Genomic DNA, 16,656 nt, shown 5'->3' with positions numbered 1-16,656 from the left:
CTGCGCGTGTGCGAAAGCCGAGGCGCCAAGCGCCGAGAGGCTGCGCACGGAGAGGCGCGCGCGATTGGTCGAAAACGCGATAGCGGGGCGGGGCGTCTTCCCAGAGCGGACATTTGATTGGCTGAACTGTCGAGTAGGCGGGCTGAGCCCCGAGGTGGGTGGACGTCAGGACTGCTGGAGAACAGGACGGTCCCTTCTTGCAACTTGGGTTTCAGCCTAACGTTGTGGGCTCGAGGGACGTTTTCTTTTCTCTCCTCTTGCTCCTCTCCAGGGTCTGGGCGCCACGGTCTCTGCTGCCGCCGGAGCCCGCTTCCCGGCGCGGTCGGGATGGAGAGCCCCAGCGTGGGGCACCGCGATGCTGCCCCCTCTGCCTCCTCCTCCGGTGATCGCCGAGCCCCGGAGCAGCCGAGTGACCTCCGGCAAGTTATATTCCCCTTCGGGCCTCAGTTTTACTGCCTCGTACAGTGGGAGCGAGCCTTTCTGACTTACGCTGTCGACAAAGACCCGGAGGCCCTCAGAGTTAGTTAATAGGGGAGGTTTCTTCCTAGGGGCTCAGCCCTGGGGTGCTCCCACTTCCTTCCCTGGCATGCCAGGCAGCTGGGAGGGTCAGCGAGGTTCTGGAGTGCGAGGAGAAGTCTGCTTGCGTCGGAAGGTCCTAGGATCATCTGAGAAGAGATGCCATAACTAGGCAGCCAGGGGCGCCCCAGAAATGTCATTTGTTGAATGCTTGTGTTACCTAGGCGAGATGGGACTAAGATAATTTACTTTCCCCAAAAAACTGTAATCCAGAGAACTACCTTAAAAGAGGTATACCCCCCTCTTTTTTCTTTTCCCAGCAGATGGCAAGATGAGGCTTTGAGAGTTTAGTTTTCTCTTGACAACACGGCTCAGCAGAGCCAGCTAGTCTGTGAACTTCACCGTTTGTGCTATTTATTTTTTGTCTGTTTTAACCAGGTTTCCTTTTCCTTAATTCCAGAACTGTCAGCTACATGATTTCTTAAGACCCACCCAGATCCTTGAAATTAAAAGACCTTGATTCTAAATCTAGTGACTAGCCACTGCTTAGCGTTCGTAAAGAAGCAAAACCCCAAAGAAATGGATCAGGCGTCTCTATAGACCCAGCGAACTTCTGAAATGTTTGACGAGTAGTTAAACTATGCTCATGAGGTTTTTCAGTGTTAGATCAGTGGGGAGAAATCTGACTGCAAATACCTTAATCTTCCTTTCACTCAATTTTATCAGTTAAATGACGATACACCTTTCTCACCTGCTACCTTGCATGGTTATCCTGAAGATCAGGGCACTTCCATAGAAAGTTTTTACCCTTTATTTGAGGAGGAAGAGGTTGTTTCACTGATTCCTTTAAGTTCTGTTGATCCCAGGCTTTAGACTAAACTGTTGGCTAGTTCCTGATCTTGAACAGATGCACAGTATTAACAAAAATCTTTAACATATTCCCGTGCAGTGATTAACAGACAATGAATGTTGCAGATATCTTGAGCTTTTCATTGTGCCAAGATCCCAGCCCTTTTTGGGGAAAGGAAATTTTTAGAAAGCCAGAAGCAAAATCTCAAAAAAACATGATTTTTTGAATAAATGCTATTACTATATAAGTAGGGCCCACAAGATGAGTCCACACTGATCTTTTTTTTTTTTCTTTTTTGGGTCACACCCGGCAATGCACCAGGGTTACTCCTGGCTCATGCCCTCAGGAATTACTCCTGGCAGTGCTCAGAGGACCATATGGGATACTGGGAATCGAACCCAGGTTGGCCGTGTGCAAGGCAGATGCCCTGCCTGCTGTGCTGTTGCTCCAGCCCCGAGTCACACTGATCTTCTCCCCTTTGGAATAGACTAAGCCTTTCCTGCTCTGTCTAGACGGAAATGGAATAAACAAAGAAAAATGTTCAATTTTATTTATTTTGGTTTTCTTTTCATCTCTCTCTTTACTATTTTTAATGACAGTCCCATGATGCACAACACTGTCCGTGACACTTCATGTATATATATTGGTCCCATACCACCAAGGGTTCCTGCTTCCCTCCACCCAGGTCCCAGGGACCCCCTCCCCCCAAGTAAGCTCATTTACAGAAAGAAACTTGAAATGAACGAATCTCTTGTCATTTGTGCTTGCAGTGAGGAAGATGCCGCTGTGGGATCAGAAGGCAGAGAAGCAGGCGAGTGTGGCCCCCTGCAGCAGGCCCCTGTCGCTCCCGCTGCTGGCCCGCTGGGCGGAACTGCCGGAACAGAGCACCCTAAGCCTGCCCCGTGTGGGTGGGAAAGGGTGGTGAAGCAGAGGTTATCTGGGAAGACAGCAGGACAATACGAAGTATATTTCATCAGGTGAGCGGGCAGGACAGTAAAGGGGATAGAGCCAAATGGTTTCTGTCTAAAACGTAGGAGGACTTCTCCCAGAGCCTGTCGGCGCTTGCTTCTCCCTGAACTCACCTCTCGATGCTCGTCTGCGTCTCCTTGCTTGCTTGCTTTTCTCTCTCCCTCTCCCTCTCCCTCTCTCTATCCCTCTCCCTCTCCCTCTCTCTCCTCCTCTCTCTCCCTCTCCCTCTCCCTCTCTCTCTCCCTCTCTCTCTCCCTCTCTCCCTCTCCCCCCTCCTTCTCCCTCTCCCTCTCTCTCTTTCTCTCTCCTTCTCTCCCCCTCTTTCTCTCTCTTCCTCTGTCTCTGTCTCTCCCTCTCCCTCTTTTTTTTTCTCTCTCTCTCCCTCCCTCCCTTCCTCCCTCCCTTCCTCCTTTCTCCTTTCCTTCCCTCCCTCCCCTTCTCTCTATCTGTCTGTCTCTCTCTTTCTCTCTCTTCCCCCCCTCTCTCTGTCAGCAGTTTTGGGCCATACCCAGTGGCACTCAAGGCTTACTCCTGGTTCTGCACTCAGGGATCCCTCCTGATAGGCTCAGGGGACCCTGTGGGATGCCAGGGATCAAACCTGGCCGGCCGTGTGCAAGGCAAGAGCCCTACCCACTGTGCTACTTTTCCGGCCCAGCCGTGTTCTCTCTTGAACATGAATTCCCTCTCTTCCTCGCTCCACACATCTCTCTAGGCAAGTTTTGTTAAATAAAAACCATCTTGTTTCACAAGAAAAAGGGGGTAGGATAGTAGGATAGCTGGAAAGTAGAAGCATTTTGATCTTTTTTTCTGTTTTTACCATAAAATCATAATGGAGTCATTGATTTTATGTCACTTCATTGTCACTCATTAGTTATAGTAAGTGACTTGAGGGTGAGTGGGTGAGTGCGTCCTTGCCTGTGACTGAGAATGGTCAATACCGGGGTTGCACTTAGGTTATATTTGAACAAGTATTCTATAGTGTCAGAGCGGACTCTATTTTTAAATGACTATTTTATCATGAATTTTATTTTAAATGGCAATGACCATGGCAGCATGTAGCAGGTGTTAGCTCACCATCCGAAATGTGGTGATTCTTTTTAAAAAGTCACTCTCGGGGCTGGAACGATAGCACAGCGGGTAGGGCGTTTGCCTTGCATGCAGCCGACCCGGGTTCAGTTCCCAGCATTCCATATGGTCCCCAGAGCACCTCCAGGGGTAGTTCTTGAGCGACCCAAAAAGCAAAAAAGAAAGAAAGTCACTCTCCTAGCAATAAGTTCTCTTTAACATCCTTTTCTAGCCCACAGGGACTGAAGTTCAGATCCAAACGATCCCTTACTAATTATCTTCTCAAAACGGAGGAGACCTCTCTTAAACCAGAAGATTTTGATTTTACCGTCCTTGCCAAAAGGAGCCGCCAGCCCAGAGGTGAAGATTGCCAGGAAGTTCTCACGCCCCAGCTGGCAGACCAAAGGGTCAATTCAACCTGGAGCCTCAGAACACGAAGCCGCAGGAAAAAAGATGAGTCTGCTCAGCCAAGTGGTGGTTTGGAATTGCAGGAGAGCAAAGAACTGCCCCCCTGTACTGCCACTCCTTTGCTCTCAAGAGAAAAGGAGGATGGACCTGGGGCGGTCTCCAGGAAGGTTCAGAAGGCGAAAAGAAAGAAGACTGTTTGCAACGCAGTTGAAATCAAGAAAACGAAAATGCGGTGCAGGAAGAGTCTTCCAGATTCTGTTCAGAGTAACGGAGAAAGAGCATCTGGAGAGAGTGAAGCCGAGGCTCAGAGCGGTCCTGTTGGCCGCGACAGTCAACCGGATAAAACTTCCTGCGTTTCTGATGCCCCAGCCCACAAGCCGGCGCTCTCAGTGACCAGCGCAGGACAGAGACTTAAGAAAGCAACCTTGCAGGGTGCAGGAGCAAATTGTCAAGCCGGGCAAATAACATCTGGCGTTATAAACAATTTAGGTGCAGCCAAAGAAGCAGAAGGCACTGAGAAGTGTGAGGAGACCGTTTTAGACTCGAAAGGAAGAGCAGAAGTAGAAGCTGAGGGAAGGAAGGAGCATTTGCATGTGGACGGTTTCAACCGTGACTTTGAAATGGACAACGGCTGCTCACCAACCGAGACAGAGTCGCCCATGAAAACACTCCCAGGTACTCCATGTGTGAAAGTAAACAGGTGGTGTGGAGTTCAGACTGGCGGAGAAGAATTATGTGCCTGTACCCCATCACGATGTGAGGATAGAAAGAATAGGGCCGGGGCGGGAGCAATAGTACAGCGGGCAAGGTGTTAGCCTTGCATATGGGCTCAATACCCAACACCCCATAGGGTCCCCTAAGCCCACCAGGAGTGATCCATGAGTGCAGAGCCAGGAGTAAGCCCTGAGTACTGCAGGGGGTGGCCCAAAACCAAACAACAAGAACAAAAAAGGCACCGTAGTAGCACTGTCATCCCATTGTTCATCGATTTGCTCATCGAGTGGGCACCAGTAACATCTCCATTGCGAAACTTGTTACTGTTTTTGGCATATTGAATACACCACAGGTAGCTTGCCAGGCTCCGCCGTGCGGGCAGGATACTCTCGGTAGCTTGCCGGGCTCTCCGAGAGGGACAGAGGAATCAAACCCGGGTCGGCTGCATGCAAGGCAAATGCCCTACCCACTGTGCTATCACTCCAGCCCCTTTATTTAACAAAAAAGGAATAGGGATTCAGCTGATGATCCTCCGTGACCTCCAGCCCCTTTCCTGTGGCAGAGAGGGACCCACTTGTCACCGCCTTAATTCCCACATTGAGCCATGCCATTTACAGCCGCCACCATTCCCCTGGTGCAGCGGCGGGGCTGTCCCCAACAGTGCGTTCCTCCTCGCCGGCTTCTTTCCACCAGTTAAGACATTGGGACATGGAAAGGCGTGATGTGTGAGAAGGTGTGGGGAAGGCTCCTAATTTAACCCGGTACATGGATCAAAGTTGGTGTCTCCTGGGGCTGAAGCCGACCCGGGTGTGATCCCTGGGACCCCAGAGGGTCCCCAAGCCACCTGGAGTGGTCCCTGAGCACTGTCGGGTGTGGCTCCCCCCTCCCCCCCTCTTCAAATAATGGTGTCTTTCACACTCAGCCTGTGACTTCTGGTGTATTTTTGTATCCATCAGAGTCATTCGCTATCATAATGCAATATGCTCTACAGTGCTTCAGGGCACTAAATAATGCAGAACTGTAATCACATAGTTCATCTATTATTTGCAATTTTGCTCTTAATACAGAGTTCATAGCTTAGCAGTTTTGCTTTTATAATACCTTGGTGAATAAGAGATAAAAAGGAGGCCTTTTGAGCAGCTCTGTATTAGTTATTCATTATGCCATTATAGTATAATGAATAACTCCTTTAAAGAAGAAAAGTCGTTTTACTTAAGTTCTGTGGGGAGACAGCCCGGACCAATCAGTGGAGAGTATGGGTTAGACTTGATTCTTTTCCTTTTTTAATGGGGAGGGCCCACACCTGGCAATGCTCAGGGGTTATTACTGGCTCTGCACTCAGGAATCAGTCCTGGCAGTGCTCAGGGACCATATGGGATGCCGGGGGTCAAACCCAGGTTCGCTGTGTGCAAGGCAAATGCCCTACCCATTGTACTGTCTCTCCGGCCCCCAGACTCGATTCTTTTTTTTTTTTTTTTTTTGCTTTTTGGGTCACACCCGGAGACACACAGGGGTCACTCCTGGCTCTGCACTCAGGAATTACCCCTGGCGGTGCTCAGGGGACCATATATGGGATGCTGGGAATCGAACCTGGGTTGGCCGCATGCAAGGCAAACGCCCTATGCCCTGTGCTATCGCTCCAGCCCCAGCCCAGACTCGATTCTTACTCTCAGTTGCACGCATGATTTGATGTCTTTGCTGTGCCTGGAATTTCTTTCCCTTTAGCAGAAGATGGCCACAGGTGCCTGGGAGCAGCTAAGAGTTTTTCAGGGACCTGAGCGATAGTACAGCAGATAGAGTGCTTGCATTACTTGCTGCTGACGCGGGTTCAATATCCGGGATCCCATGTGGTCCCCAAGCACTGCCAGGATTAATTCCTGAGTGCACAGCCAGGAGAAAGCCCTGAGCGTTGCCAGATATGCACCCCTGCACCCCAGCCTGAAAAAAAAAAATTTTTTTTTCAAGTGTGCCCTTTTAAGACTTTGAGCTACTTAAAATTTGGAGCTTATGTAGATTTGTGGCTAGGATAATAGGCAAATTAAATATTAAAGACATCCTTTTGCAACTGCAATGGAAGGATCCCATTCTTATACATAAAATAGTCTAGTTCTCAGATGAAGTCTGTCAGGTTGATAGATGTCCCGTGGAATAGAGGAGACGTCCACTGCACAATTAGAATTGCCAAGTAAACCGAGCCTTGTCTACTAATAATAATTGTGTGGAGGAACCTACAGGAAAATGATCAAGTAGCTCATGAAAACAGTTTGCTTTGTTCTCGCCACTTTTCATTTTTTTAATTTTGGTTAGGGGAGGCCATCCCGGGTAGTGCTCAGGGCTTACTCCCGGCTCTGCCCTCCAGGATCAGGGATTCATTTCTGGTGGGGCTTGGGGGACCCTGTGTGGTGCCACGGATTGAACCCAGATCAACCTTGTGCAAAACAAGCTTCCTGCCCGGTGTACTGTCTCCCCGGCCCCAGTCCTGCTGTCCTTTTGGGAGGGTTGCTTAGTGCTAAGCCGTAGTTTCTCCCTCTGTAGAATGGAAATGGTGACCTTCGCTAGTCCTGCCTTCCCGAGAAGAACACTGAAGGGCCGGAGAGGCGCTCAAAGGCTGGACCGTGTGCTCTGCAGGGTCCCCTGGGCATCAGCAGGAGTGGCCCAGCGCCAGGTGTGGTTCAAATGAAAAGAGGAAAGTAAATTTTATAAAGCAAGGAGGGGTGTTGCAGCCCAGTGGGCCCACGTGCTCTGCAAGCCTGGGACCCTGGGTCCCCTAAGCAAATGAGAAGGGAGGGAGATACTTCCGGCTGTGTGAATACAATGTATCACTAACTGCCATTCCCGTTTAGAGGCCTTGGCAAAGGAGGTCTGTGCGGGTAGGGTGTTTGCCTTGCATGCAGCGGACAGGTTCGATCCTCGGCATCCCATATGGTCCCCCCCAAGCACCGCCAGGAGTAATTCCTGAGTGCAGAGCCAGGAGTAACCCCTGAGCATCACTGGGTTGACCCAAAAAGTAAAAAAAAAAAGAAAAAAAGGGGCTGGAGAGATAGCACAGCAGGTAGGGCGTTTGCCTTGCACGCGGCAGACCCGGGTTCGATTCCCAGCATCCCATATGGTCCCCTGAGCACCGCCAGGAGTGATTCCTGAGTGCAAAGCCAGGAGTAGCCCCTGAGCATCGCCAGGTGTGACCCAAAAAGCAAAAAAAAAAAAAAAAAGGAGGTCTGTGTTTGTAGAACTTCCAGAAGCTTGAGCATCTGATCAAAGGGTCTTTTGATAAATCAACAACTTCCCAGTAGGAGGCTGTTTCAGGGGTCCCAAGTTCCAATTCTTAGGTTTTGCTTCAGGTTCTGTTTTGTTTTTACCAAACCCCCCAATCTCCACCACCACCCTCTTCTTTTAAAATTATGTATTTATTGATAATTTTATAAGTGATCACTGCAGAGGGGCTGGAGCGGTAGCACAGCGAGGAGGGCGTTTGCCTTGCACTCGGCCAACTTGGGTTCGAATCCCAGCATCCCATATGGTCCCCTGAGCACCACCAGTGGTAATTCCTGAGTGCAGAGCCAGGAGTAACCCCTGTGCATCGCCAGGTGTGACCCAAAAAGAAAAAAAAAAGTGATCACTGCAGAGAATTTGGAAAATATAGGAACTTTCAAACCCTACAAAAGAAAAGGAATTTTGGATATAAATATTATTGTGGGAATTGTGTTTATTAATAGATGAGTTTTTCAATACATAATTTATAAACAACTTACTGTGTGCCAGGATAGAACTGAGAGTTCAGACATAGATCTTAATTACTTTTCTCATCTAACTATAGTATTTGCCAAAAAAGAAGTATTCTGTGATGTTCTGGAATGTAGGTGTCTGCGTTTAGAAAAATGATGCTGAATTTTTTGTTTGTTGTTAGGCCACACTTTAAAGTGTGGACTTAACTCCTGGCTCAGTGCTCGGGGATCAATCCTGGCAGTCCTCAGGGGATCTGGGACAGCTGCATGCAAGGCAAGCACCTTACCCCTGCACTATCTCCCCAGTCCCTTTGATACTGAAATTCAGAATTTTAAATTTCTTTTTATTTATTTATTTATTTATTTTTTTGCTTTTTGGGTCACACCTGGCGATGCACAGGGGTTACTCCTGGCTTTGCACTCAGGAATTACCCCTGGCCATGCTCAGGGGACCATATGGGATGCTGGGATTTGAACCCGGGTCGGCCGCGTGCAAGGCAAACGCCCTCCCCGCTGTGCTATCTCTCCAGCCCCTCAGAATTTTAAATTTCTTAACTACCTTTGGGACCAAATTCTGCAGAGCCTTAGGGGTTGCTTTCGGCAGTGCTGAAGGTGGGTCGTGCAGTGACTGGGACTGTGGCTGGGCCTTCTTCATGCACAGCCTGTGCTCCAGCCTGGGGTGCTCACACTCTGCCCTAGGATTCAGATTAAGAAAGAGATGCATGGGGCTGGAGCGATAGCACAGCGGGGAGGGCGTTTGCCTTGCACACGGCCAACCCAGGTTCAATTCCCAGCATCCCATATGGTCCCCTGAGCACTGCCAGGAGTAATTCCTTGAGTACAGAGCCAGGAGTAACCCCTGTGCATCACTGGGTGTGACCCAAAAAGGAAAAAAAAAAAAATGATGCATGGGGCTGGAGCAATAGCACAGCAGGGAGGGTGTTTGCCTTGCACACGGCCAACCCAGCTTCGATTCCCAGCATCCCATATGGTCCCCTGAGCACCGCCAGGAGTAATTCCTGAGTGCAGAGCGAGGAGTAACCCCAGTGCATCCACAGGTGTGACCCAAAAAGCAAAGAGAGAGAGAGAGAGAGAGAGAGAGAGAGAGAGAAAGGCATGACTTAAACGTAAGCACAAAAGCTTGTAAGTATGTAACTACCTCACGGTGATTCATTTAAAAAGAAAAAGAAAAAAGATGCATTAGACCTGAGTTTGGGCTGTACTGAACAAACTTATTACGGAAGAGCCATTCTTCTGCAGTTATTTCATCAGTGCTTGTACGGAGGAAGCGGAGCTTGAGTCTGGCGCCTTAGATCACTCGGCCCCTCGAGCAAACTGATGAACAACGGGACGACAGTGACAGTGACAGTGCTGCTTGTACGGGGCTCTGGCTGTGTGCAGGTTCTATGTGAGGTCTACTCTCCTGGACAGTGCTAAGGAGAAAAGAGATTTATGAGATGAGAGCTTTGATCTTGAACTGCACTTATTTGGAGATTTAGTTTGGGTCTGACTCTATAACTATGAAGTGCGTATTTATTTATTTATTTATTTATCATTTTATTTTATTTTATTTTATTTTGCTTTTTGGGTCACACCTGGCGATGCACAAGGGTTACTCCTGGCTCTGCCCTCAGGAATTACTCCTGGCGGTGCTCAGGGGACCATATGGGATGCTGAGATTCGAACCTAGGTTGGCCGTGTGCAAGGCAAACGCCCTCCCCGCTGTGCTATCACTCCAGCCCCAAAGTGTGTATTTATTAAGTGCAAAATGGCAACTGGAGCAAGAGCACAGCAGATAGGACGTTTGTCTTGCATGCGGCTGACCTGGGTTCGACCTGGGTTCAATTCCTCCGTCCCTCTCAGAGAGCCCAGCAAGCTCCTGAGAGTATCCCGCCCACACGGCAGAGCCTGGCAAGCTACCTGTAGCGTATTCTATATGCCAAAAACAATAACAAGTCTCACAATGGAGATGTTACTGGTGCCCCCTTGAGCAAATCCATGAACAACCGGACGACAGTGCTACAGTGCAGGTACTTTAAGAAAATTGACCACTCAACAACCTTTAGATCGTTGATTTCAATATAGTCGTTGTATTGTTTTCTACTCTGAACTTGGGATCAGATGTGAACTTTTTTCCTTTCCCCACCCCATAATCCTCTGCTTGAAAGTCAGTATCAATGTAACCCTTAGAACATTCTTATATAATGTGTGTTACATTTTATTTTTCAGATGTGAACTTTTTTTTTTTTTTTTTTTTGCCTTTTGGGTCACACCCAGCAATGCTCCGGGGTCACTCCTGGCTCTGCACTCAGGAATTAACCCTGGCCTTGCTCGGGGGACCATATGGGGTGCTGGGAATCGAACTGGGGTCCGCTGCGTGCAAGGCAAACGCCCTACCCGCTGTGCTATTACTCCAGCCCCCAGATGTGAACTTTTGCTCTTTCCAGTTCAAAGTCAGTGACACTGGTGAGGATGTCACTTAGTGGTAGAGCACTTGCCTTATATGTGTGAGGCCCTGGGTTTGATCTCTGGCATGGAATTAAAAAGACCAAAAAAAAAGTTAGTGACATGGGAATATCTTCATGATATAGTCTTCAGTACATTTCCTTTTAATTTTTTTTTGTTTCAATTGAAGCACCGTGAGTTATAGTTACAAAACATTCCTGGTAGCTGCCAGGAAACCGGCGGTGCGGCTTTCACCCAGCAGGGCTAAGAGGCGCACTTCCTGCGCCCTCCCTGCATCAGGCCGGAGTTTGGGAGCCTTCCCTCCTCCGGGGGAGCTGCGAGTTGGGAAAAGTCCGCCAAGCAATTCATCCTGACATCGGGAAAGGGTGTGGGTCCGGGAAGGGCTGGATTTTGCAAGGCTAGGATCGATATTCTTCCCCTCCCCCGTTCCCGAGTCATGGACTCCGCCAATGTAAGCCCGAAAAGAAAAAAAGAAAAAAAAAACACAAAGAGAGGAAGAAAGGAACGTGAAATCCCGTTGCTACCCGAGAGCAAAGACCCTTCGGCTTTGTTTCTGGGAGGGGGGATTGCAACGGGCAGGGGGCGCGAGTTGGGAAGGCGCGGGACGCGCCTGCCGCGGGGCTGCTAGGGTGGTGAAACCGAGCTGGAAAACCGCTCGCCCTTAAAAAAAATCAAAACAAACAAACAAACAAACAAAACATTCCTTATTGGGTTTTAGTTATACAATGTTCCAAAACCCAATCCTTCACCAGTGTATATGTCCCACCACCAACATCCCCCTTATCCCTCCTGCCACCCCACCTCCACCCCCTCCTCCCCCCATTGCTCCAGTACATTTTAATGGCTTGTGAGGTAATCCCTGTTGCCACACGGTTTTCCCTGGCACAGCTTAATTCCCTTCCACCCCTGCCCCGGGCACTGCCATGTAAGGCCCCCAAACAAATACCCCCCCCCCAAATACTCCATGATTGTATTGTACAGATACATCTTCATTTGAAATAGTATCTAGTGGGGTTAGAGCAATAGTACAGCAGGTAGGACACTTGCCTTTCATGTGGCCAAACTAGGTTCAATCCCCTATACCACATACGGTCCCCTGAGCCCCGCCAGAAGTGAGCCCTGAGCACAGAGCCAGGAGTCAACCCAGAGCAGAGCTGGGTGAGGCCCAGAACAGTCCCCAAAATAAATAGTTTACTGTTCATAGTCTTTCCAGTTTCTCAGTTCTGTGGCACTAACTGCATCCTTCAGAACGAGTGTAGGGGCTGGAGCGATAGCACAGCGGGTAGGGCGTTTGCCTTGCACTCAGCCGACCTGGGTTCGATCCCCGGCATCCCATATGGTCCCCCAAGCACCACCAGGAGTAATTGCTGAGTGCAAAGCCAGGAGTAACCCCTGAGCATCGCTGGGTGTGACCCAAAAAGCAAAAAAAAAAAAAAAAAAAAAAAGAACGAGTGTAGTGGTGAGGGATGTGGTGGTGGAATTATGTGTATGAGAAGCCATTATTAATGGCATTGTAAAGTATGGAATCTCAATGAAAAATTTTAAACTAAGGGAAAAATAAAACACGAGTGTAGTGGTAAAAGGCAGGTCTCAGGTAACCTGCATTTGAATTTCAACTCAGACACTTACTGTGTGATACTGGGCAAGTTGCTGATGTCTCTGTACCTTTACCCATAGAGTGGAGGCAACAAAGTATCTTCAGAGGTTGTTCATGGGATTAAATTGGTTGATGTGACTCAATGGTAAAGCGCATGTCTTGCCTACATTAGGCTTGGATTTGATCCCTGACACTGAAAAAAATATGAGTATAGAAATATATATATATAATAGGGGCCGGAGCCATAGCACAGCGGGTATGGCGTTTGCCTTGCACGCGGCCGACCTGGGTTCGATCCCCGGCATCCCATAGGGTCCCCCAAGCACCGCCAGGAGTAATTCCTGAGAGCAAAGCCAGGAGTAACCCCTGAGCATCGCTGGGTGTGACCCAAAAAGCAAAAAAATATATATATATATAATATATATTAATTGTTGCAACATGGCATATATGAATGCTTTATATAGTAATATTTACATATTATAATTTTGGCATATATGAATGCTTTATGTCTATATATTATATACTACTCATAATAGTAATGTATTGTGGTTATTACATGCACCCCTAAATATTTCTTTCAGCTACACCAGTGTTTCCCAAAGTGAGTGAAATTCCCCCACCCCAGGGCTACTGGGATGATTGCAGGGAGGCCCCTAGCCTCAGGAGCCATTAGTGCTTAAAGAAGGTCGGACTTCTCGAGGAGAACTGATTTTGTCTCTGAACAGGAGCAATAGTCATAGAAGTTTGGGAACCTCTGGACAGAACCTCGACTCTCTAAGCGGTATTCACTCTTTCATTTCCAGAGACCATCGCGCCCCGGACACAAATAGAAAGAAGGAAAACAAGCCTGTATTTCTCCAGCAAATATATAAAAGAAGGTATTCCTTTCCCAACCAGAAAGTCTGGTTTGAGGGGTTGGGGCGATAGTCAGCGGGGAGGGCGCTTGCCTGGCACGCTGCTCACCTGGATTCGCTCCCTAGCATCCCATATGGTCCCCCGAGCCTCGCCAGGAGTAATGAGTAATTCCTGAGCACAGAGCCGGGAGTAACCCCTGAGCTTCGCCAGGTGTGGCCCAAAAAACAAAACAAAAAGCTCAATTTGAAATCTGTTCCTGGTGTTGGGTTGAGCGCTGACGCGTGTGTTTGTTTAGCCCCTAGCCCCCCTCGACGCAAAGCTTTTAAGAAGTGGACGCCTCCTCGGTCACCTTTCAACCTTGTCCAAGAAACGCTTTTTCACGACCCGTGGAAGCTCCTCATCGCAACTATATTTCTGAATCGGACCGCAGGTGTGTGGACAATCTCCTTCTTCGTCTTGGGGTTTTTTTTTTTTGGGGGGTCACACCCGGCAATGCACAGGGGTTACTCCTGGCTCATGCACTCAGGAGTCACTCCTGGCGGTGCTCGGGGGACCATATGGGATGCTGGAGTTCGAACCCGGGTTGGCCGCGTGCAAGGCAAACGCCCTACCCACTGTGCTATCGCTCCAGCCCCCTTCTTCGTCTTGGGAGAGACGGCGCGATGAGAAGGAAGCACGGGGCTGAGGAGGAGGCCCGGAGTACCTCTCGGGCCGCGGCAGGCCTCTCCTCAGCCCTCAGACGCTTCACCAAGGGGAGAAAGCCAGCTGAGATGACAGCCACAGGCTCTCTAGCGCTCCGAGCCGACTTGCCCTTACTCCCTACCTCCAGGCTAGGGAATCAGTTCCCTGGACATTTCTCCCACACTCTGTACTGAAGCGTTTTTCTCCATGCACTGCTTTCTCGAAAGGGGTTGACATCTGTGTTCTGTGGGCTGGTTATGGGACTGTTTAAAGCTGAGGATCCTGCAGGGCCAGATGTCCACATGTCTTGGAACTGTTACCCAAGTAGATGGACTGGAGCCATAGCACAGCAGGTAGGGCATTTGCCTTGCATGCTGCCGACCCAGATTTGATTCCTGGGTCTGACTCTATAACTATGAAGTGCGTATTTGTTAAGTGCAAAATGACAACTAGAGCAAGGGCACAGCAGGTAGGGCGTTTGCCTTGCATGAGACTGACCTGGGTTCGACCCGGGTTCTATTCCTCCGTCCCTCTTGGAGAGCCCGGCAAGCTACTGAGAGTATCCCGCCCGCATGGCAGAGCCTGGCAAGCTCCCCATGGCATGTTCGATATGCCAAAAACAGTAACAAGTCTCACAATGGAGACGTTACTGGTGCCCGTTCGAGCAAATCGATGAACAACGGGATGACAGTGCTACAGTGCTAGCCAAGTAGATAAATGGTGTTGGGATTTTGGTTTGGGTCTAGGGGGCCACACCCAACTGGGCTCAGGGCTTACTCCCAGCTCTGCATTTAGGGTTCATTCCTGGTGGGGCTCAGGGACCGTATGCAGTGTGGGGATCAAGCCCTGGCTGGCCGTGTGCAAAGCAAGCACCTTACCCACTGTGGTACCTCTCTGGCCATAATGTTGCTTGGTTTGTTTGTTTTTTCCATTCTAAAAGGTCATTTAGTCAGGGAATGGCTTTCTCAACCACGGTTTAAAAACAACAATGGGGGGGCCGGAGCGATAGCACAGCGGGGAGGGCGTTTGCCTTGCACGCGGCTGACCCAGGTTCGATTCCCAGCATCCCATATGTTCCCCCAAGCACTGCCAGGAGTAATTCCTGAGTGCAGAGCCAGGAGTAACCCCTGAGCATTGCTGGGCATGACCCAAAAAAAAGAAAGCAAAAATAAATAAATAAATAAAAATAAAAACGACAATGGATCCGAAAGCTCGCTGTGAGATTCCTAGCTACGGAAATAGCGTGAATCTGAAATCAGTGTGTCTGGGAGTTTGTCATCACAGAGCTGCCTTTCCTTCCCAGGGAAAATGGCCATCCCTGTGCTGTGGGAGTTTCTGGAAAAGTATCCTTCGGCTGAGGTAGCGAGAGCCGCAGACTGGAGGGAGGTGTCAGAACTCCTAAGGCCTCTTGGTCTCTACGATCTCCGAGCAAAGACCATCATCAAGTTCTCAGGTACTTTCCCTGTACACAGTGGACCTGCTGCCATTTAAGAAGGCCGGACGGTCGGTGTTCCTGCCTCAGATGCCACATTAATGGCGGTCACTGGCTCCCGCACCACACAGCCACGTATAAAAACAGTCTCTGGGGCTGGAGCGATAGCACAGCGGGTAGGGCGTTTGCCTTGCACTCGGCCGACCCGGGTTCGATTCCCAGCATCCCATAGGGTCCCCTGAGCACTGCCAGGGGTAATTCCTGAGTGCAGAGCCAGGAGTAATCCCTGTACATCACCATATGTGACCCCAAAAGCCAAAAAAAAAAAACCAACCAGTCTCTGTGTGCAAACCCTGGTCTCCCACTGACTCAGGCAAGAAATCTTTTTCATTTGTTTGGGGGGTTTGTGTTTTGATTTGGGGGCCATACCTGTTGGTGCTCAGAGCTTACTCCTGGCTCTGCACTCAGGAATTAACTCCCAGCAGTGCTCAGGGGGACCATGTGGGATCAATACACAAGGCAAATGTGCTAGCTGCTGTCTATCAGGCAATAAATATTTGCCCACCATCGGGTCCAGCAGGGTGGGCTGAGTCAGAAGAAGCCCGTGAACCTGGGGCCGGCGCGATAGTACAGAGGGTAGGGCATTTGCCTTGCATTCGGCAGACCCGGGTTCTATCCCGGGCATCTGATAGGGTCCCTCCAGCACTGCCAGGAGCAATTCCTGAGTGCAGAGCCAGGAGTAAGCCCTGAGCGTCGCTGGATGTGGACCCAAAAAGCAAAAAATAAAAATAAAAAATGAAAAGTTGGGACTGGAGCAATAGCATAGTGGGTAGGGCGTTTGCCTTGCACTCAGCCGACCCAGGTTCAATTCCCAGCATCCCATATGGTCCCCTGAGCACGGTCAGGGGTAATTCCTGAGTGCAGAGCCAGGAATAACCCCTGTGCATTGCCGGGTGTGACCCCCCAAAAAAAAAAATAATAAAGAAGTTTGTGACGCTGAAAGTCTGGTTGACCTGGAGGACATGACTTCCATCCGGTGAGGTCGGCAGAGACTAAGGTGGTCAGGAAGACACCTGAGAGCTTCCTACTCCAGGGCTGCCGGGATTGCGGAGATAGAACGGTCCGGTTGGGTGCTGCTAGCCAGGACGCCTTCCCGGCCTTTCTGCTGTTCTGCTGTGCAGCCCCAGCGCCACACACAGGGAGGGGAAGAGAGTCCCCCAGGCCGGCCTGACGGCGCGCGCACTGTCCTCCTCACAGATGAGTATCTGACAAAGCAGTGGCGGTACCCAATCGAGCTTCACGGGATTGGCAAATACGGCAACGACTCCTACCGAATTTTCTGCGTCAACGAGTGGAAGCAGGTAAGAGCTGCTCCCAGCCG

General features: G+C 49.8%; 1 protein-coding gene across 2 annotated transcripts in view; it reads left to right on the top strand.

Annotated features, from left to right (window-relative positions):
* The first annotated feature begins 162 nt into the window (after window positions 1–162).
* Window positions 163–16,656, top strand: part of MBD4 (methyl-CpG binding domain 4, DNA glycosylase) — a 22,027-nt gene continuing 5,533 nt past the window's right edge. For both annotated transcript variants that reach the window (XM_055136922.1, XM_055136923.1), the window contains exons 1-7: window positions 163–419; window positions 2,137–2,343; window positions 3,633–4,483; window positions 13,111–13,185; window positions 13,458–13,592; window positions 15,147–15,296; window positions 16,533–16,636. In XM_055136922.1, the coding sequence (XP_054992897.1) occupies window positions 328–419; window positions 2,137–2,343; window positions 3,633–4,483; window positions 13,111–13,185; window positions 13,458–13,592; window positions 15,147–15,296; window positions 16,533–16,636 (1,614 nt within the window). In that variant the 5' untranslated portion in view covers window positions 163–327. The remainder of the gene's footprint in view (window positions 420–2,136; window positions 2,344–3,632; window positions 4,484–13,110; window positions 13,186–13,457; window positions 13,593–15,146; window positions 15,297–16,532; window positions 16,637–16,656) is intronic.

This window comes from Sorex araneus, chromosome 4 (assembly GCF_027595985.1).
Source record: "Sorex araneus isolate mSorAra2 chromosome 4, mSorAra2.pri, whole genome shotgun sequence".
NCBI classification, from domain to species: Eukaryota; Metazoa; Chordata; class Mammalia; order Eulipotyphla; family Soricidae; genus Sorex; species Sorex araneus.
This window is presented reverse-complemented; position numbering and strand designations above follow the sequence as displayed.